We start from the raw sequence: 21,981 nt of genomic DNA, 5'->3' as shown, positions 1-21,981 counted from the left end.
CACACACACACACACACACACACACACACACACACACACACACACACACACACACACACACACACACACACACACACACACACACACCACAAAAATGAGAGTTCTGACAGTCAGCCAGTTGGAAACAAACTAAATGCATGACAACATTTTGACATTTAGTATTTTTTACAAGTTATTAGAGGGAAGAAGTGCCTCATGGTCCAAATAAACTAGATTTATTTCTTTTTTTTTAAACACATTTTACCTGGCTGTGAGGAGCAGGAACAAAATACATCTCTAAATATCTTCCAATCATATTCCCACGTGCTTTCTTGACAGGAATAATAGTATTGTGGAATAACTAACAAAACATCCTGAAGGAAATTGTTTAAATTTTATAGTTTAAGAATTTGAGGCAGCTTTCAGCAGTCTCAGAAGTTTTAAAGAACTTTAATTATTGAGGGATTGTAGAAAAGCCAATAAAAAAATGCCCATATATCATACCATACCATGTCACCATTTTGAATGATCAAAGATAAGGAAAACAAAAAACTACTGATCCATAGGAAACACTAACTTTAAATGTCTTGTGTTGTTTAAACAGCAATCCAAAAGCACAACAAATTTAGAAACTGTTGCAAACTTTTTTTTAATCACGACTTTGAGCTTCTCTTCCAAGTTTGTGGGTTTTTGTATGCATTTTGTGGACACTGACTATTTTTTCTTCTGCAAACTCTTTAAAAACACAAATAAAAATTAAACTGTGGCACTTTCTTTAGCGATTAAACCAACGTGTTATCAGTCGATATCCTCTGATGTGTATTGACGGGGCCCTGAGCAGGAAGGTAGAACTTTGGGGAATTGGTATTCTCCTCCGACTCCCTGCTAAAGGTCATTTTTGTTCTCAGGAGCATTTTATTGACTTCTGATGGGAGGCGGGTGGGAGAAACTGAATTTTGTTCCAGTTGGGCGAGTAGGTCGAATGTCCCAGTGTTAGTTGTGATTAGATGTAATTACAGGACTGGTCTGCAATGTGCCATACACACTCTTTAAAAACGAACTCAAAGGATTAGTAGGGGGTTACCAATATAGGAGAGTCTTGCAAATGTGTGTTAGTAAACTAAAGGAGGACATGGCCACTGCTGCACCTATACAGAGATATATTGACATTTTAATTCACCTAAATGGTTGATAATCTATATGAGTATTTGTCAAGTGATTTCCTTCCATTTAAAAATTTTATGTTGTTTCATATTTTTCCAGACTGCACAGGAAGTCTTCTGAATGTTCAGTATCTGTTGGGTGCAAATTGATCAAATGTTTCCAAACAGATTAACCACAATAATTTTATAACCCAGCAATGTGCCATGACAGCACCATAATGAGTTTGTTTTAGTGTGGAGTTCTTTTGCTAAATCTGACAACAGTATGAGGGTAATTTGGACAAATGTAAATGAGATGGGGGAAAAAAAACTTCTCCAATATGCATCGCTGCGAAGGTTTTGTTGTCCCTTTTAATGCGACGGCAGCATCCGCTCTGAATTCTCCTGAAGCAACAGCTGGTGTCATGTCCCACACATTTGGCACCATCTGTCAGCTGTGTCACCAGGACAGAACAAGAAAGTGTGGATGATTCAAGGCATGTGCTGTCCATGGCCGCTCAAAAGGAGGAAAACACGGCGGCGAAACAAAGCTAAGCAAACGTCAAGAAGAGGCGATGAGGAAAAAGCTGTTATGTCAATAAAAATCAGACGTTTTTATTCATGTATTTCTGTATATTAGGCTGAGGCATTGATTTATTATTTATAGTTGATTTGGAAAAACTGCCCGAGACAGATGACATTTGACCATTTCTGACAAAGTAGCAATGGCGTGGGCTTGACACATTAAATACAAACATACTACGACATTCTTTCATTTGTTCTGTTATCGATTTTAGTTCCCTTTAGGAAACTCTGTTCATACAGCCTTTATAAACACTACACAATCTGTCAGCTCAAACTTTCTTTTGACGAGACTTCGGGATGACATATTCTACGGTTGAAAGCTCAACATTTTGATTTATTTATGAGATTTTTATATTTCAGAATGAACTCCTTTGATGGGTTATTCCCTGAAGTAATAAACGCATCATCAAGAATCTACCTGTCAAATAATTAAACCATGAACGTAAGCTAAGCTAAAGTCCTATAAACTGAGAATGAGACTGAAGAGGCCAAAAGAATGGATTTAAAACATGGAAATCTATCATGGACCTTTTGGAGTTAACAGCATCATATTCTGGTTGCTTTGAGGAACCAGGACTTTATGGGCTGTCTTTCTGAGGATTTGTCAGGTTTTTGTTGATTTTTCTGGCTAAGACACATTTGCAAAGAATTGTGATATAAAATTCAAAAGTACTATTTTATAAAAAGGCTGCAAAAGGTTGTCAAATAAATTACATCAAATAATCCAAGTGAAGGTTTTGATGCAGGTGACATCCTACTGTAATTACTGTATACTGTATACTAAAATACTGTAATTTCATAGTGCTCATGTACGATGACAATAAAGGTCTCTCAAATCCATTTTTTGTAAGAAGTTGCTTATATTAAAAAGTGAAATGAAAAATGGCTTCAAATTTAAAAACATTTCTCTCTTTTCTGTGAAAATGTACCACTCGGGTCAGAGAAGCTGGTTTAAACAAGGTTTGCTCAGAATAACAAAGCTTCAGATGTCAAAGATTTCAGATTGCAATTAAAAAAGTAGATAAGCAGACCTCGAACACGTCAAATGCGTACCATTTTATTTCTCCTTCTTGGAGGCAGGAGACCTCTCTCTCTGTTTTTATTGAAATGACAGCAGATTTGAGTTGAAACATTTAAACTGTCAGGTCACAGATATAGATTTATGAAAATGGTTTATTCGGTCGTAGAAAAACAGATCCTGAAATGTTGTTCTTTTTATGAGTGACTTTAACATAGGGTTGGGCATAATCGTATCGTCTGCAATTAATCGTCAGAAAAACAATCAATTATGTTTTGGCACTTGACGATTAATACGATTAATGCCACCACGCAGACTGGCTGGAGATTTCCCTGGTCAGTCCGCTCGGTGCTCCTCTCCGCTTCAAATATGATGAACATTTAAACTAAAGTTCTGTAATTTATTTATCAACACAATTTAAAATTTGAAGTATAGCCTGAAGTCTGTGATTTTGACAGTTTGAAAAAAGGTTTTTACAAAGAGCAAATCTTTCCCACTAAATTGGTCATGTGACTAGGACATAAGGGTATCCAGGGACTCCAGAGGATTAATCGTCAAATTAATCGTTATCGGCTAAATACCACAATTAATAGTGATTGATTTTTTTGCCAATATCGCCCAACCCTACTTTAATATGCTGCTCACATCTCCAAGAATTATTTATAAAAAAGACATTTTCATTTAAAATACGGGAGTTCTTTTACATTTAATATTAGCTGCAAGAAGATAAAAAAATCTTTAAATGAGCTTCAGATTACTGTTTATGATTTGTTGATATGCTTCATAGATCTTATTACATTCTAAGTAAATCTGTATAGGCAGGTGAGAGTGCAGTACTGAGCCATATTGTGCTAATTATCAGAGTATTAAAAATATTAATTTAAGATTTAAATGTGACAAGTTGTGTCATAATCACATACAAATCAGAAAGCTACATTATTGAAAACTAATACCCTTCTTTAACAGTGTGTCAACTTAAATTTATGATTAATATGAAGCACTGCTAAAACACTGAGCTATCTGGACTGTTCTGACTATTTTTTTTTTGTATTTGTCGTTTATGGAAACCAAAATTCTGGAATCATCATAGTTTAACTACAGAGACGATTTTAACAAGGTGAGGCTCCGTTTCCCATGTACGCCTCATAGACTTGTATCCAAATGGTCATTACGGCACTTTTTGTGGCTTCAGTCTGGCTTTTCAGACACGCATGATGTCTGTCTGGCCTCTCAGTTCCAATGGCCTGACTGGTGGAGTGCTGCACGAGTGCCTGTCTTTCATAAAGTGCCTCTGGTTTCTTCCTTGATTGCTGCGCAGCCTCGAGCCTGTTCCATTCCATTGATGGTTCCATTCCATTTTACAGTGATGGAGGAGACTGTGCTTCTGGGCACAGTAAACGCAGAAGAATTTTTCTTGTATTGTTCCCCAGATCTGTGCCTCAACACAATTCCAGCCTGAAGGTTGACAGACGATTCCCTTAATTTCATGGCTTGGTTTTTACTCTGACACAACACACGCAAAAGCTGTGAGACCTGAAGCAGATATATTTGTCTTGGAAAGATAAGAGTATCAAAAGAACCACAGTTTGGAAAAAGAATGAATCGAAACTCTCTTGAAAAACATCCTAACAAAGGATCCCAATACTTATTAATCCACACTTACCTTGCTATATTTTTTACATATTAACTATAATAATAATAACATACAGTAATACAGCGGGTAAAATAAGTATTGAACACGTCAACATTTTTCTCAGTAAATATATTACTAGAGGGCTAATGACATGAAATTTTCACCAGATGTCGGTAACAACCCAAGTGTTCCATACATACAAAGAAATCAAACCATAAATTCCAGAAATGAAGTTATTTGTAATAATGTGGAATGACACAGGAAAAAAGTATTGAACACATGAAGAAAGGTGTAAAAAGGCATGGAAAGCCAAGACACCAGCTGAACTCTCTCAGTAATTAGAAAGCAAGCCTGCCCCTTGTCAGTGCAAGTTAATATCAGCTGGTTCAGTCCCAAATGATGGCCAGGTATCACACAAGAACCATCTGATGATGGGTAAAAAGTAAAGAGCTCTCTCAAGACCTTCACAACCTTATTGTTGCAAAGCATAATGATGGCATCGGTTACAGAAGAATGTCTAAACTTCTGAAGGTTCCAGTGAGCACTGTTGGGGCCATAATTCAGAAGTGGAAAGAACATTATTTCACCATAAACCGACCACAACCAGGTGCTCCTCACAAGATTTCTGACAGAGGAGTGAAAAGAATTATCAGAAGAGTTGTCCAAGAGCCAAGGACCACTTGTGGAGAGCTTCAGAAAGACCTGGAATTAGCAGGTACGATTGTTTCAAAGAAAACAATAAGTAATGCACTAAACCACCATGGCCTGTATGCACGCTCACCACGCAAGACTCCACTGCTGAAGAAACAGCATGTTGAAGCTCCTTTAAAGTTTGCTGCACAACATTTAAACAAGCCTGTGTAATACTGGGAGAATATAGTCTGGTCAGATGAGACCAACATTGAACTGTTTGGATGCCAAAATACACATCATGTTTGGAGGTCAAATGGCACTGCACATCAGTCCAAAATCACCATACCAACAGTGAAGTTTGGAGGTGGGAACATCATGGTGTGGGGCTGTTTTTCAGCATATGGTACTGGCAAACTWCAAATAATTGAAGGAAGGATGAGTGGAAAAATGTACAGAGACATTCTTGATAAAAATCTGCTTCCATCTACCAGGATGATGAAGATGAAACGTGGCTGGACATTTCAGCAAGACAATGAGCCCAAACACAAAGCCAAGGAAACTCTCAGTTGGTTTCAGAGAAAGAAACTAAAGCTGCTGGAATGGCCCAGCCAATCACCTGACCTGAATCCAACAGAAAATCTATGGAAAGAACTAAAGATCAGAGTTCATAGAAGAGGTCCATGAAACTTCAAGATCTGAAGACTGTTTGTGTGGAAGAATGGGCCAAAATCACACCTGAGCAATGCATGCCACTAGTTTCTCCATACAGGAGGCGTCTTGAAGCTGTCATTGACAACAAAGGCTTTTGTACAAAGTATTAGATAAATTTCAGTAAGCGTGTTCAATTCTTTTTCCCTGTGCCATTCCACATTATTACAAATAACTTCATTTCTGGACATTTATGGTTTGATTTCTTTGTATGTATGGATCACTTGGGTTGTTACCGACATCTGGTGAAAATTTCATGTCATTAGCACCTCTAGTAATATATTTACTGAGAAAAAAGTTGACGTGTTCAATCCTTATTTTACCCGCTGTATATAAAGAAAAACACTGAGTAGAACTGCTGCTGACTGCAGTCATTTAAAAATATTTTAGTCCAGTATCCACTGTAACAAGATTAAATATCTGCTGTGATTAAGACTTTTAAACACCCCATGATAAGCATATTTATCTGTCAACTTGAATTTCTTATGTGTGCACAACAAAAAGACTGAACAAGAAGTGTTTCTGTCTTTAAAAGTTCAAGGTTTTGTAAATCTCTGTATAACGGCCGTGCTTTATTTTCTGCATGCTTTAAAACTGGATAAACTAGACAGCAGAGAGTGACTAACTTGTCCCTGAAGAGTATCTGTAAAAATAGGAAATGGTCTGCATTTATAAAGCAGCTATTTTTAAATTTTGCTTGGTTTACTCCAAGGTTTTCCGGCGTTGTCTGCTGTCAGTTATAGTTATTAAAGACACAGTGACATTTGGACATGAAAGATGAAGAAAGAAATGTGACATCATGATGGCTGTGTTTACCTTTTCCACATGTGAAGAACATTTGCTTGAGTAACAATTTGAAAAAGAAATTTTGTCTTTACAAAAAATGAAAAACAGAACTGAGTCTGGAAATACAAATGTTTCTTTCATGCTCTATTTTTTATTTTCCTCCCTCATACTTAACCAGACCTGAAAATACTAAAAGCAAATTTCGTTCTTTCAAAGGCTGTGGAGGAACCCCGTCAGTGATGTTGCTGCAGGTCTGAAAGCAATATTTTTAGATCAGAACACCCTGCATTGCTATAGACTACACCCGGAGAAAGCCTTTCATGCAGAAGTAAACGGACCTGAAGTCAGTATAGCTGCTCACATAACCTCTCTGCAGCTGACGTTCTGAGCACTTTTTTTCCTGTTCACATGTTAATCAAGCTGAGCCAATCGTTTGGTCTAATTCTGCACCAAAGGCAAAAATATTTTAATGAAAGATAACAAGGTCAATCAAAGTGTCATCATTAAGGCAATGATGTCAAGTGACAAATAACAGCTTTCTGCTAAATTAAAAAAATATTGGCTAAATTTATGTAACTTTGTTGTCAGCTCCCCCACTGTGGGGGAGCTGACAGTGACTGACAACCAGCACAAGCACTCGAGAGTTTGTTTTTTTTAAAAACACTACCAAAATAATGACATTACACGCGGCTAACTGACAGAAAATTCCTCCCCTGTCTCAGAGTGACAGTGAGGGTCAATCACATTGATTGATGCAGACAAACTGCATGTGTCAGTGAAATAACTAAATAAAGGTACACTCTAAAACCACAACACTCAAAAAGTAATCGGTTGTGGTTACGTTCTGAGAGTTTCCTAACCTGTGCTGTTGTCCACAAGATATTTTACTAACAGACAGCAGGGCAGCACGCACACAGGCCTGTTGAAATGAGCAATAATTTTTGTTCGACAAGTTGAAATGAGGTCAATAATTTTCATGTGTTTGCTTTTTTGTTTTCTTCCAGTTTCCCTCTTTTCTACTCATTACCACAGTGAGGATGTTTATTGATCACAGATGACATGTTTATTGTAATTATTTCTATCATGTTTTTTCTTTGTCCCTTCCAGAAGAAGGTCCACCTGGACCAGTTCTTCTGTGTTTGTCTGTGTCTCTTTCCTGTCCTCCAACCAGCCGGTCGAGGCATATGGTCTCCTGTCCTGAGCCTGGTTCTGCTGGAGGTTTCTTCCTGATTAGCAGGGAGTTTTTCCTCTCCACCATTTGCTCAGGATGGGAGACTATGATGAAGTGATTCAACGTAGCCTGCTGGCTTTTTCTTTTGATTATTCTTTTTGCGTACAATGCCCTGAGACAATGTATGTTGTGACTAGGCGCTATATAAATAAACCTGAACTTGAACTTGAGGAGCGAACTCTGGAGTCAGGTGTTTGTCAGAGGGATGGTCTCTAACCTCTGTAGCCTTGTGAACAGGCACTTAGCCAGAGGAGCGTCTTCGATTTTCTGACGCCTTCTTTCAGTTGGAGATGCCTCAAGATGCCTTGCAGGTGACCATGATAATTTTATGAAGCCAGAGGAAGACACATGAAGAATAAATAGTGCCGTCTTGGATAGAGGAGGTGGGAAACGACGTTACAGCTTCAGCAGCTGTTTGTTGTGTGTTGTTTTCCCGATCTCCAGTCCAGGTCAGTTCATAACTTTTTTTTTACATATGCATGTAAATTTATGAACTTCCATTATAGGATTTTGTGTTTTTGTTTTTTTCTGCTTACCTGTTTTTTCCTCAGTGTGGTGCTTCTTCTAGGGCTGGGCGATATGGCCACTCACCTGCCTCATCACTTCCTGGTTCACATGGATCCTCTGGACTGCCAGCTGTACCACCCTGGAACAAAGACAACACTTACCTCTGGATTTACTCTCTCCTCAGTGATGCTGCCTCCTCCTGATTATCGTAAGCACTACTTATCTATTCAATACTCATCGCAATTTTACTCACATTACCTACTGGATTCTCACCTACCTGCTTCCCTCCTCTTTCAGATCTGGAAACCCTGAATCAGACCACTGTAAATAAAGAACACTTACCCTTTTGTAACTTGCCTCCTGTGTCTGTTCGTTCTCCACCACTCACCTTTGACAGCACATGAAAACCTGACATCCATAAGCATTGTAAGCATTTAATCACAATATTTTTGAGACAATTTATCGTCCAGCATAATTTTCTATCAGGACAGGCCTACACACATAAAGAAAAACCTTCACTCATCTTTAGGGTTACAGCAGCAAGTGATAAAAACAAGTCAAACAGGTAAACACGCAGCTCAGCAGGTTTGGCACAGTCTCGTAAGAAGCGTCTCCAGACGACGCTTCACCCAACTTTCCAAACAAGAGCGGTGTCACATCAGGTCATGAGCCAAAACAGGTGGTGCTCTCTCTCCCTCCTGCTGCATCAGCCCCACTCTCCCCAGACAGATTCTGAGAGCCAAGGCAAAGCCCGCCACAGATAATAGAGAAGGCCAGTAATGGCCAGCATGAATCAATACAACAGCGTTTTAGTGACGGCTCAGTGGGAGTCGTGTGGAGATGCTAACCTCTGCACCATCTTCCAGACATTCCTCTTACCGATGGGGCTTTCATTGAGCCAAGTTGCTTATGTGATCGATTGAGAAAAGGAGGCGACAGACAAACATAATGACCATCTCACCCTCCGTTACCCTGGGTTACTCATCCAGTTATTTTAGGGAGGACAGCAGAGACTTGCCAAGGACAAACTGTAAAAAAACAACTATCACTTTTAAGAGCTATAAATTCTCGAAAATGACATAATGGTGTTAAAGAACGCTACGTAATATTAAACCTCTGTGCTTTTGCATTACTTGTTTAGCTTGTTGCAGGGTACTAAACAGAACATCTTGGGAAAGTATAACACAAAATGAGAAAGCTCTATGTTGTGGGCTTGGATGAGAACTGCTCTGCTGCCTGCTCCATTACAGCACTAAAGGCACCCAGCTGGGAATCTGATTCTTTGGGTTTGAGCGAGGATCAAGTCCCACTTCTAATCGATATCTCTTCTTCACATGCTGCTCAACACTTTGATGTAATTACATGTGCTCCAGACTGCTGACTACAAGACCTCAAAAACACAAGCTTCTTTTTAAAATGTGTCAAAAGAGAACTGCAGGCAGACTACATCATTTTTTTACATGATTTTAACATTTTGTAAACTTTGACCTTAAACATTTCCAGGGGTGACAAGTCAAAAACACAGCTTACTCACATTGAATTTGATGATGTCGTATATTAAATAGCGAGGGACGGGCTGACCATTCACCTTGTCGATGATCATTTCCTGCAGGAAAATAAAAGACAAAGGACAGCGTCAGAACATAAAACTCTTAATAAATCATCATAGATAGGGTTGGCTCTCATAGTTAATCGGTTGTAGTGGTACATCCAATTCCAAATAGTAATAGTAATGCTGTATATTATGGAGTAGAAAGACAAATAATTATTAGGGATGCACAATAGTTATCGGCCCGATATCAGGGAATTATGACGTCATACTTATCGGGCCGATATCAGGGAATTATGACGTCATACTTATCGGTCTGATATCATAACAAACAGAACCAATAATATATGTACATGTTTGCCAGCGTGGCGATGAGAATGCGTGTTTATTTTTATCCTTTTTGGTCAAGCCGCTTCCCATTCTGCCCGACCCAAGCAATGTTCAAATGGCCTCGGAAAAACAACGTTCTCACTAGAAAAATAATTAGAATACTCCGTGCTGAAAATTAACCAGTCATTTTAATAATTATTAATATTATTTTACCAATTAACCCTGTATGTTACACACAAACTTTATAATTATAAACATAAAAAGGTCAGAACAACTAGTCCCAATTTGAGAACATGTAATGTCCATTACCTTCTGAACGCAGCACAAAGTACGTCTGCTAAAATGTTAACAACAACAAGTTAGCGTTCAAAAACTCATTGTGACTTAAATCACCCGCTTCGGAAGTTTTCATCCATTAAATGGACGTTATTAGCCGTTATCAGTCCCATAGAATGGCTTCAGACTGTCCCAACTGTGCCGACTAGTGGGTTCTCCATCTCATAGAATGGCTTCAGACTGTCAGCTGGCTAATATGAGGCATAAAGCCACTAAGGTTAATTTTAGAGAAAATGACATGGGCTACAATGAAGTAGACCGGACTCCGGCGGTAGCAGATTGCTGCATTCCAACGTATACGGCACTGGTAACCCACTACGGGGCACTGTCGGGACAGTCTGAAGCCATTCTATGGGACTGATAACTGCTAATAACGTCCATTTAATGGACTGATAACATCCGAACTGGCTGCTTAAATCATTCCTGAGGCTTTGGAAAAATTCAAATAAATTGCCAGAGAGGACGCAAATCTCAAGCAATTTAACGATGGAAATGATGGAGCTTGACAACCGTTCACCTCGCTAAAGATCGAAGCTTTTATCACATTGTTAGCCATGGTTTACCAGCGGAGCTGCTGCTCTCTGTGTGTCTTCCTGTAAGTATGATGCGGTCGTAATGCATTCACACTCTCAGAAGCACTGTTTCAGGTAGAAACTGTTTGAAATCATATATTAATAACAATAAAAACAAATGTACTTTGAATCTAACTTGTGTTAGTGACTTATCTGTTTTGAACTTGTGGAATGACTTTTTCTCTTTTGTTTAAATCTGAGATCAGTGTTAAAGATCTTTTTATAATTAATGTCCCTTATTATTTAAAAAACAATGGCCATTTGAGAAATTGTTTTGTTTGATATACTTTAAGAAATTTTTGTTTGCTAAGACGTTTATTTCACATAGTATAATTTACAGTGTCATTTGGTTTTTGTCTTGTTTATTTGTGTTATGATCTCACCCATTTTTGACTAGTCTTATCTCCTGGCATGTTATCGGTTATTATCAGTTATCGGCCGTTAGAAGGAGAAAGTTATCGGTTATCGATATCGGCTCTTAAAATAAGTTACTGTGCATCCCTAATAATTATAGACAAAAAAATCTCTGGACTGTATTCTAGTTCTGCAGGACGGGACACTGGAGTCTGAGCACCCCCCACAGGACGTGATTAGAAACGGTGGAGCCTGTAGCAAAGCAAAGGATAAAAGACCTGGTGAGGTGCACGGTGTGTGCATGTGCATGTGTGTGCATGCATGCGAGTCTATGTACAGGTGTGTCTGGGAGGTAGAGTCTGGTGAAGAAGGAGCATAAATAGAACTGCATCTATTATGCAGAAGCTCTCAAGCTGAGGTCAGGTGCGACTGTGCTGCAGGACACACACACATGCATACGCACACATGATTAAAAAGTGTTACACAATGAGTGGCGAAGAAAAGTCTGATAAAACGAAAGCAGTGTTGCTGTTAAACTGATGTGACAGCAGGACTGCAGGTCAGAATGAAAGAGTTAAACACTAAGTTTAGAGAACTATACTCATAAAAAATTCACACAGACAGTGTCTCCTGTTTTATCTGAAAGTAATGCTTAAATCACTCGATAGGGCCTTTCTAAATTACAAAAAAACTGTGCTGTTATAGGAGGGAGCTTTTGTTTTTCTTCAAAAATCCTACACGGTAGACTTTGTTTTTGATTCCTATTTTCAAACCTACCAGTTTGTAACCCAACTAAATGTCACATTTAATTGAAAAAGTTACATTATAAAAGTGGAAAACAAAAGAGTAGAAATGGAAATAATTACACTGATAATTACAGAAACTTTTCAACCAAACCTTTAATGTCTCTAATACCCTACTCCTAAGTAATTTAAAAGAACAAATCTGAGCATTTCTAGAAACCAAGGAGCACCTGACAGAAGAACACATTAATACACCACCTCAGTACCTCATCTGTCAAGTTTTGGGGGCAGAACACAAAATAATGGGGAAAACGCTGCGAAGTAACGAGAGATTTTTTTTAACATGCTGACTGAAGAGAAAACTTTAGTGGAGCTATTATAAGGAGTCCCAGAGTGTACCCTACCTCTCGCAGGGTACACCAGGGTGATAGATGATCAATCACTGCTATAAAAATACATTAATTCATAATAATACATTTGCAATTTCTCTGAAAGTCTTGCAGGAACTCCACGTGGCCCCTAAACCCAACAAAAGTAACCTTGGTCTGTTTAATAAACATTTTAAATAAGAAGAAATGACACTGAAAAGAATATATGACAAAATTCTATTTTTTTCTATTTGATTTTATATCTTTGATTATGCTCCAATTCATATGGACTAAAAGTTTAAACTTTGTAAACAACCTCCAACACATTGAGACACTTTTACAAATTCTTCAATGGGAATTTTTTCAAGTTCAACTTTTTTCAAGAGTCCAGTTCTCCACATGCATCCTAATGACTGCTGGCACAGTTTTATGAAGTAACATCGGGAACAGAAATTCTCATTTGCATCAGTGTGGGGTGATGCATGATTTTACTTTACATACAGTATCAGAGGAGAAAAGGAGCAAATACCTAAGATAAATTGCCAAAGCCAGACTGGTAGAGAGGGAGAAATGTAATGACTGGGAGGCACGAAAAGAGAGGTGGTGGGGTTGGAGAAATGATGCAATTCCAGAAAGCTGCCATCTCTGTGCATCTGGTGCAATGAACCGTTGAAACGACTGACAGCAGAAAGATGAATTTACAATGTAACAAAAAGAAAACCACAAGAATTTCAGTCTACACAGAGCTGTAAATCAAAACTGGAACTAAAGTTAACATAAAGCTCATTAAAACCAACTAACAGCGTGTACAAACAAAGACCGCTGTCTCTGGCCAACAAAGGAAAAAAGCTGTGTTTCTTCAAGGCTTATCATCAGCCTCTATGAACCGAGAGCCAGAAGCATCAATGGATGAATAATTACAAACCAAAACTGAACTTAGGGCAAACTAAACACATCTTTAAATGAATGGTAATACACTGCAACTAAACGCCTGTGAGTGTGAAAACAGTTCAGCCACCAGGGAACGTGCTCCTGTTTTGCATAAAATGACTAAACTCTGAGGGAAAACAATAAGAATAACAGGAACTTATCTCTAATCTTCAGTACAGGAACACCGACAGACAGCTGCAATCAAACTTCTGACTACATGAAATCAAGCAGCAGCAATTTCCTTCTCTGTTTTCCCTGAGCAGTAGTGTGAAATGACTCATACCTGTGCACCTGCTGTGGAGGGAAGCAGGGACCAGTGCGACCTACACAGCACAAACACCCTTCTATTACAGTACAACTATGTCACTGAGCGCCTCAAAGCCTTACAGCAAAACACACAATAACAATTAGTTAGATATCTCTCCAGTACATGGGTGATCATGTTCCCGTCAGCTGATTTATTTTTTTGCAGACTTTTTCTTCAAAGTAAAACAAGCTGGCGTTTCACCTAAGGTTTGGCAACTGTCGTCAATTTTCTGCAAGACTGAGTAGCAGGAGCAGTAAGAAAGTGACACAAAGTAGAAAATGGAGAGAACATGAAACCACAGTCACGACAGAAACCGTTCAACTTTTTGCATTTCCATAGAATATATAACAGCTTAACATATGGAAATACAAGTATATAAACAACAACAACAAAAAAAGACTCACCCCATCAAGTAGCGTGTTTGATAAATGAACTCGTGGATCCTTCCGGAAAGGAAACTCTAGGTTGTCTATGTGGAAGACGGAGTTGTCCCTGTCAATCATGTATACCTCTTTTTTACCGTTGATCAGTGTCATGTACCTGCGAAGAATGAGGTACTGTTAGAAAGTTGTAAAAATAAAACAATAAGATTTCTATGTTGTCCAGAATGGTATAAAGCTGGGAAAGTGTCAGGTATAGAAACAAAAACAAAGGCTGGTTACAGAACAAGCCCTAAACCAAGGCTGTGTCTCAATTCAAGGCAAATTCCATTGAGATGGAAGATCTCTTTTTCAGTGGAGTCTGGGCCTGAAGGCATGTATTTTTTTATACGTTTTGAGTATCCTACGCAGCCAATGATATCGCAAGATTCATTGCGCTGTCAGCAAATTAAACAGGAAAATAAAAGAGGGCTGAATTTTCTTTTTACAGCGCAGTTTTTAATTAGATTTTAAATGTATGTTTAGCAACTTAGCTGATTAAATTTATGCTGCAGTGAGAATAAACTGCAACTACAAATATAGATACTGCATTTTTTATTAAATTACGGGTAACCTTTATTAAAGGGATCCCTGATTAGTTGTAACATTAGACTTTATTTGATAAACAAATATTTTAACTGTAAAATAAAGACTGTAAAAATACTGTAGGATGTGAAGTTTTGTACATTTTTAAAAATATATTTTAACACGGACGGAGCCATTTTATTTACACACAAAGCATTCTGGGTAAATGATGACGTGGATAGGTCCTCGGTGCGAGGCTGCTAGTGAGCTATATCCACCCTGAAGGTTAATCTTGGACAATATCTGATGATCGACTCTTTTAAATGAAACCAGAGAGCGTTGACAGAGAGGAGAAGGTAGAAATGACTCAGCCTGGAACTGAAAATATGGATGGAGGACAACAGAGCTGCTTCATGGAAGAAGAACCTCAGCTTAGCCTGTTAGCCTTRGRGCTAGCACRGACYCTATATTGCCTTATATGTAATAGCTCGGTGCTAGTGCAACAAACAAGCTAAACTAACTTACCCAGAATGCTTAGTGTGTAAATAAAATGGTCCTTCAGTGTAATTTATTTTAAAACTTAGTTTAAAAATGATAAAAACTGAACATCCTACAGTATTTTTACTGTCTTTATTTTACAGTTAAAATATATGTTTAGTAAATAAAGTCTAATGTTACAACTAATCGGGGATCCCTTTAAATAAAGCTGAATTTTGAAAAGTTACACCATGAAAAGACAACTGAAGGCATGAAGCGTAACACCATGTTAAATGGAGCAACTCGTAGTCACGCAAACATACATCATCTGTAGACTAGACAGTCCCATTTCGCAGCAGTTTATGCAGCCCAAACGGGCGGCCTACGTGGGTCGCGGACAAGATGGGCTGCAAACCATGACAGTTCTTATTTGGAAACTTGTGCCAACATTTTAGTAAACAGAAATTAAAAACAGAATTATCCCAAGACCCCAGTAAAAAATAAACGACACTCTAGGAGCGAAATGTTCAATCCCTCATTACTTAGTTGTTATGTAACAAAGAAAATCTAGAGAACTAGTTAGCTGACTACAGGCTTGTGTCCCTGGAGAATCTCTTGCTTTATAAAAGGTGCAGCAACACGTCCAATTCTGTTTCTAAATGTTTGAGTATTTATTTAGTATTTATCTTCAGTAGCTCTCTAATTATCCTTGAAACATGGGTTTCAAATGCAGACAGAGGAAGGTTAATTAACTACCACAAACAATGTGACACTTAAATATTAACTTTATCATCACTTCTCTGTAATGCAATTACTCCAGTCAGACGTTAAGTATATATTTTGTGAACTCAATATGTTAATCTCACTTTACAGATGAAGTTTTTGCACTACAAAACAAGTAAGACGTTGTATGTCTGTAATGTGCACAGACGTGGTGTTCAGTAGAAACAGTGTGAAGGCGTAAAAGCTTTTAATATGACAGAAAAAGGCAAAAAGGTTCAAAGCATCCACTTTGGCTTTTATCTGATTGTGCTGTGTGGAAACAGTGCAACTGTAAAATGAACAGAATGTAATAACTTTACCACTTTTATCGACCTAATTATGTATTTCTTCTGAAAATAATAATAATAAAAAAAGATTTAAGGCCTGGGCATAATTTTTCTTTTAAAAGTCTTGCATTGCCACACACTAACACAATCCCTCTCTCCGTCTTTTCAAAGCTTTTAGAAGCTTACTCTATCTTCCACTCACATGCATCACCATTGGTCCGAATTCAACTAATCCATGGCATGCATTCACAGGTGAGATAAAACTGAAGTGTACAAAGCTAAATAACAACCAAATCTTAATTTCACAAATTCCACTTTTGCCTGTAGATGTTTTTTATGAACTACAACATGTAGGACAAGAGTTTCTCTTCAAACAAGCAGAGTTCAAATTTTAAAAACAAGAGTATATTACACTATAAGGGATTTACTCGTATTTATCTGTCGTTTTCTGTATTCCTTTCCCATTTCTGAATTAAGTGAAATTAAAATGAAGGAAAACCAACCGAGAAAGTCGGACCATTGCTGGAAAATTACTTTTTCATCCTTGAGTGCGCCCGTCTGAAAGGTTCAGAAACATAAAACCAGTGACTGTTAAAACTGCAGCCAAAATAAACCACCTTACCAGCGCGGGCCATCATATGAGCACTTGACTGGTGTTAATTTGACTTCGCTCTTTCCTGACGTTATTCTCGCAGGTGTGCCAAGCTGCCAGTGCATAAAGCATCAAGACCCTTTTACATTTTACTCTTTGGGCTTTTTTCCTGCCTCTTTTCGTACTCCATTTAAAAAAAAGGGCAGGAAGAAATGGATATCTTTAAATAACCTAGGCAGATATCTAAAGTGTGAACTCCTATTTTGAGATATAATCTTTTCCAGGGAAAGTAAACAAGTGAGTGCTTTTATTATATGTGAAATGATCAGGTATCAAGTAAACATCTCAAATGGAAAACAGCCAATAAAACCATTAATACTTTCAAGCAATTATTCTTTTGCATTAAAAACGAGTTTAGAAAAAAATATGTTCGGCTATAAATGGCTAAAATAAACCACATTAGAGAACAAAGGAAAAATCCATAGAGGTTAAATTGTGATTAAAGTATTTATACAAGTGTTTATTCGTAGATCAACCAAACTGTCTGATGATTAAGTCAAGAAACACAGCAGTGGTCCAGTTTGTTCCTATGTGCAGGTGAAAAGGGTTTTGTATATCTATTTCTGGGGTTAGACTATGGAATAAATTAAGTGGGGATCTCAGACAATGTCCAAATATCAGGCAATTTAAGAAAATGTAAAAAAATGTGTTGTTGGAGAAGTATGTTAAGATTGTTCATTGCAAACTGAAATTGTAATGATAATTGGAGATGGCTATACTGTAAATCAGGGGTGTCAAACTCCAGTCCTCGAGGGCCGCTATCCTGCATGTTTTAGAGGTTTTCCAGCTCCAACACACCTGATTCAGTGATTGAATTAACTCTTCAAATTGGGCAGAAGCCTGTTAATCACCCAGCGATCAAAATCAGGTGTGTTGGAGCAAGAAAACCTCTAAAACATGCAGGATAGCGGCCCTCGAGGACAGGAGTTTGACACCCCTGCTGTAAATTGAAAACAATGGGAAGCACAAAATCTAAATGTGTGTATATATGTGTATGGGTTCATATGGCTATGTATATTTAGAGGAACAAAGGGGTGAGGTATAATAAGCTATGCCTCTACTCACTCCTTGTTGATTATGCCAACTAATCTATTTGCCTTTTTGGTTGTACAGTATCTACAAATGTGAGCTTCCTTATTTTATTTTTTCTTCCTTATTTTATTTTTTCTTTCTTTCATTTGCTTTGGAGATGTGTGTTATGTAATAAATGGGAAGATAGACATTTTGTGCATATTCAAAATAAAGAATAATAATCACAGCATTTAAGGAAAAAAATATGTTGGCAGCCTTGTGATTCCTTCAAAGTCCAAATGTAAAAGCAGCAGTTAGCTTTGAATCTTTAACTACTTGCTTTAGTATCATTTGATTTGCTATGAAGCTTCCCAACCTTGATATTAAACTAATTATCCACATGCTGTGAGCACATATGGAACCAGTCACTCTCACTATGTTAAAGCGGGTAAAATAAGTATTGAACACAGTAAATATATTACTAGAGGTGCTAATGACATGAAATTTTCACCAGATGTTGGTAACAACCCAAGTGACAAAGAAATCAAACAATAAATGTCCAGAAATGAAGTTATTTGTAATAATGTGGAATGGCACAGGGAAAAAGTATTGAACACATGAAGAAAGGGAGGTGTAAAAAGGCATGGAAAGCCAAGACACCAGCTGAACTCTCTCAGTAATTAGAAAGCAAGCCTGCCCCTTGTCAGTGCAAGTTAATATCAGRTGGTTCAGTCCCAAATGATGGCCAGGTATCACACAAGAACCATCTGATGATGGGTAAAAGTAAAGAGCTCTCTCAAGACCTTCACAACCTTATTGTTGCAAAGCATAATGATGGCATCGGTTACAGATGAATGTCTAAACTTCTGAAGGTTCCAGTGAGCACTGTTGGGGCCATAATTCAGAAGTGGAAAGAACATCATTTCACCATAAACCGACCACGACCAGGTGCTCCTCACAAGATTTCTGACAGAGGAGTGAAAAGAATTATCAGAAGAGTTGTCCAAGAGCCAAGGACCACTTGTGGAGAGCTTCAGAAAGACCTGGAATTAGCAGGTACGTTTGTTTCAAAGAAAACAATAAGTAATGCACTGAACCACCATGGCCTGTATGCACGCTCACTACGCAAGACTCCACTGCTGAAGAAACAGCATGTTGAAGCTCCTTTAAAGTTTGCTGCACAACATTTAAACAAGCCTGTGTAATACTGGGAGAATATAGTCTGGTCAGATGAGACCAACATTGAACTGTTTGGATGCCAGAATACACATCATGTTTGGAGGTCAAATGGCACTGCACATCAGCCCAAAAACACCATACCAACAGTGAAGTTTGGAGGTGGGAACATCATGGCGTGGGGCTGCTTTTCAGCAAATGGTACTGGCAAACCAAATAATTGAAGGAAGGATGAGTGGAAAAATGTACAGAGACATTCTTGATAAAAATCTGCTTCCATCTACCAGGATGATGAAGATGAAGCGTAGCTGGACATTTCAGCAAGACAATGAGCCCAAACACAAAGCCAAGGAAACTCTCAGTTGGTTTCAGAGAAAGAAACTAAAGCTGCTGGAATGGCCCAGCCAATCACCTGACCTGAATCCAACAGAAAATCTATGGAAAGAACTAAAGATCAGAGTTCATAGAAGAGGTCCACGAAACCTTCAAGATTTGAAGACTGTTTGTGTGGAAGAATGGGCCAAAATCACACCTGAGCAATGCATGCCACTAGTTTCTCCATACAGGAGGCGTCTTGAAGCTGTCATTGACAACAAAGGCTTTTGTACAAAGTATTAGATAAATTTCAGTAAGTGTGTTCAATACTTTTTCCCTGTGCCATTCCACATTATTACAAATAACTTCATTTCTGGACATTTATGGTTTGATTTCTTTGTATGTTTGGATCACTTGGGTTTGTTAACAACATCTGGTGAAAATTTTATGTCATTAGCACCTCTAGTAATATATTTACTGAGAAAAATGTTGATGTGTTCAACACTTATTTTACCCGCTGTATATACATCAGGACTCTCAGCACAACCACAAAACAGGTGGCCATGAGAGCACTACAACACTGAAGTATTTATTAATACTCATATAAAAGGTTTCATGTTCAAGGAAAAAATGTCACAGAAACTCAACTTAGTTCTCATAATTATCATTACATCAGTTAATACACTTAGCTCTCCATATAAATAGAATTAGAAGCTGCTTTTTATTTGCTGCTTACAGAATATATACAGGTTCTAAATAAAGAGCACCCGAAGAAAACCCACGAGTGAACAAAAACATGCAAACTTAGATGACAAACGAGTTCACAGTTTTGAAGGGACGTGGCCCTTTCAAGAAAACAAAGTCAGATAAAAGACTGATTAGCAGGTTCCCCACAGGCGGAGCGGCACATTTCTCAAACCTGCTGCGACTCTTCACATTTGTAACAAAGGGATTAGGTGTAATAAATATGGCACCAATACCAGCTGGTGTGGAATGAAAAAAAAACTTGAAAAGATGCCAAAAAGCACTGCGAGAGGGATTTACTGCAAACAAAAAAGTAAAGTGTTGAAGAAAAGTGAGGACTGAGTTTGGTTTCATTATGAAGAATTGCCTTTTTAAATCTATTTTTAACTGTCCATAAAATGAAAGAATACAATAATACAATAGTCTCGTGAATGGCTGTAGTGCTAATGTATTTTGAGTAAAAAAAATTATTAGTATCACTTTTATTACAACCACTAAAATCTCTGCTGCAAAGTGGAAGCTTTTTGACACTGATAGAGGATGGAGACATAAAAGGAGTCATACGGTCAGCTTAGATTGAAACAAATGGAGAACAATCAATCGCACGATGCCACATTACGGCCAGTGACCATCCTGTGGTTGGCATGTGGTCCATCGTTCTACACAAACAAACAAATCCTTTTATCATGTGTATTTGAACACATACTCTCAAACTGAAACCTAACTGCTTTTACCCATATTCAGTGTACTTCATACCCAAAATACCCACTAATGTTGTATGATACTAATGCTGTGTGGTTACACTGTTCTAACACTAAGTCATAGTACTGTTTCCTCAACATGTGCTGGAGGATATAAGATAAATGGCACGTCCTTTAGCATAAGCATAACATTTTCAATAAGGTTTATGTTGAGGCAACGCAATAAGAGGCTATAAACTAATTATTGCTATAGTCAAGTGCTTCTGAAGCACAATGGACAAGAACAGTGGTCATCACAACTCACCACTCTGTTAAAGGAGGGAAGTAAAAAGCTCAGCGAGATTAATTTGACCCCTCCACATTCAGACCACATGAAAAAAGTAAAAAGAAAAACATATGAGCAAAGAATCTTGAGAGAAAACTCAAATGTGGGAGGAGAGGGGAAAAAATGATGAGCGAGACGGATGCTGCTGCACTTAATGCACATTTCTGAGGCAGGAGTGGACACAGTGAACGCATTAAAAGAAAGGAGGAGTACGGCCTGATGGAGGAGGAAGAACAGGAAACGCCTAGACCACTCAGTTCAGGCAAACGATGATTCCCACAGACGAGAAGATCTTCTTGTGTGAAGGGATTACAGCTTTTATGCCAAGAAAAGGACTAATGGCTTAAAAGATCAAACTAGCTGAGTGTCAAGAGTGAGAGGATCTGTCAACCAGGGAGGACACAACAGCAGAAGTGGGTCCTCTGCTGTCTAATTGGCCAGTTAGCCGTGTGTAACTTTGTCAAGTGTGACCATTAGTTCACTGCTACTCCCAGTGGTCCTCTTCTTCATCACGGTTTCACCTGATTCACCCCCCCACCACCACACACCCTCACTTCTCTTTAATTATCTTCACAGCAGAAACTTTAATTTGTTCCTTTTACAAATCGGAAATGATTAAATATAATGTGCTCCTTTGTGCACACGACTGTAGATCCCCTTTACTCCCTCTTGTCCGCTGATAGTTTCTGTGAGCCTGGGATTCCTCCCACCCCCCGCCCCCGAGCCATGCCCCCTGAGCTCTAAAGGCCTAATTGAGGCACAGCCGATTGTTGCGTCGGCTTTGTCAGTCCGGTCTGGCAGCATGACTGACAGCAGCTGAGCTTCGGGGTGGGCTTAGATCGGATCCAACAGCTTTACACATCGTTAGTGATACAC

At 38.4% G+C, this 21,981-nt stretch overlaps 1 protein-coding gene across 1 annotated transcript in view; it reads right to left on the bottom strand.

Annotated features, from left to right (window-relative positions):
- rngtt (RNA guanylyltransferase and 5'-phosphatase) overlaps window positions 1-21,981 on the bottom strand; it is a 105,976-nt gene that overhangs the window by 61,185 nt on the left and 22,810 nt on the right. Inside the window, exons 9-10 of the mRNA XM_014019989.1 lie at window positions 14,116-14,251; window positions 9,757-9,828 (exon numbers count right to left, since the gene is read on the bottom strand). Of these exons, the coding sequence (XP_013875443.1) occupies window positions 9,757-9,828; window positions 14,116-14,251 (208 nt within the window). The remainder of the gene's footprint in view (window positions 1-9,756; window positions 9,829-14,115; window positions 14,252-21,981) is intronic.

This window comes from Austrofundulus limnaeus, unplaced genomic scaffold (assembly GCF_001266775.1).
Source record: "Austrofundulus limnaeus strain Quisiro unplaced genomic scaffold, Austrofundulus_limnaeus-1.0 Scaffold237, whole genome shotgun sequence".
Classification (NCBI taxonomy): Eukaryota; Metazoa; Chordata; class Actinopteri; order Cyprinodontiformes; family Rivulidae; genus Austrofundulus; species Austrofundulus limnaeus.
Note: the sequence above shows the minus strand (reverse complement) of the source record. Positions and strands in the feature narration are given on the sequence as shown.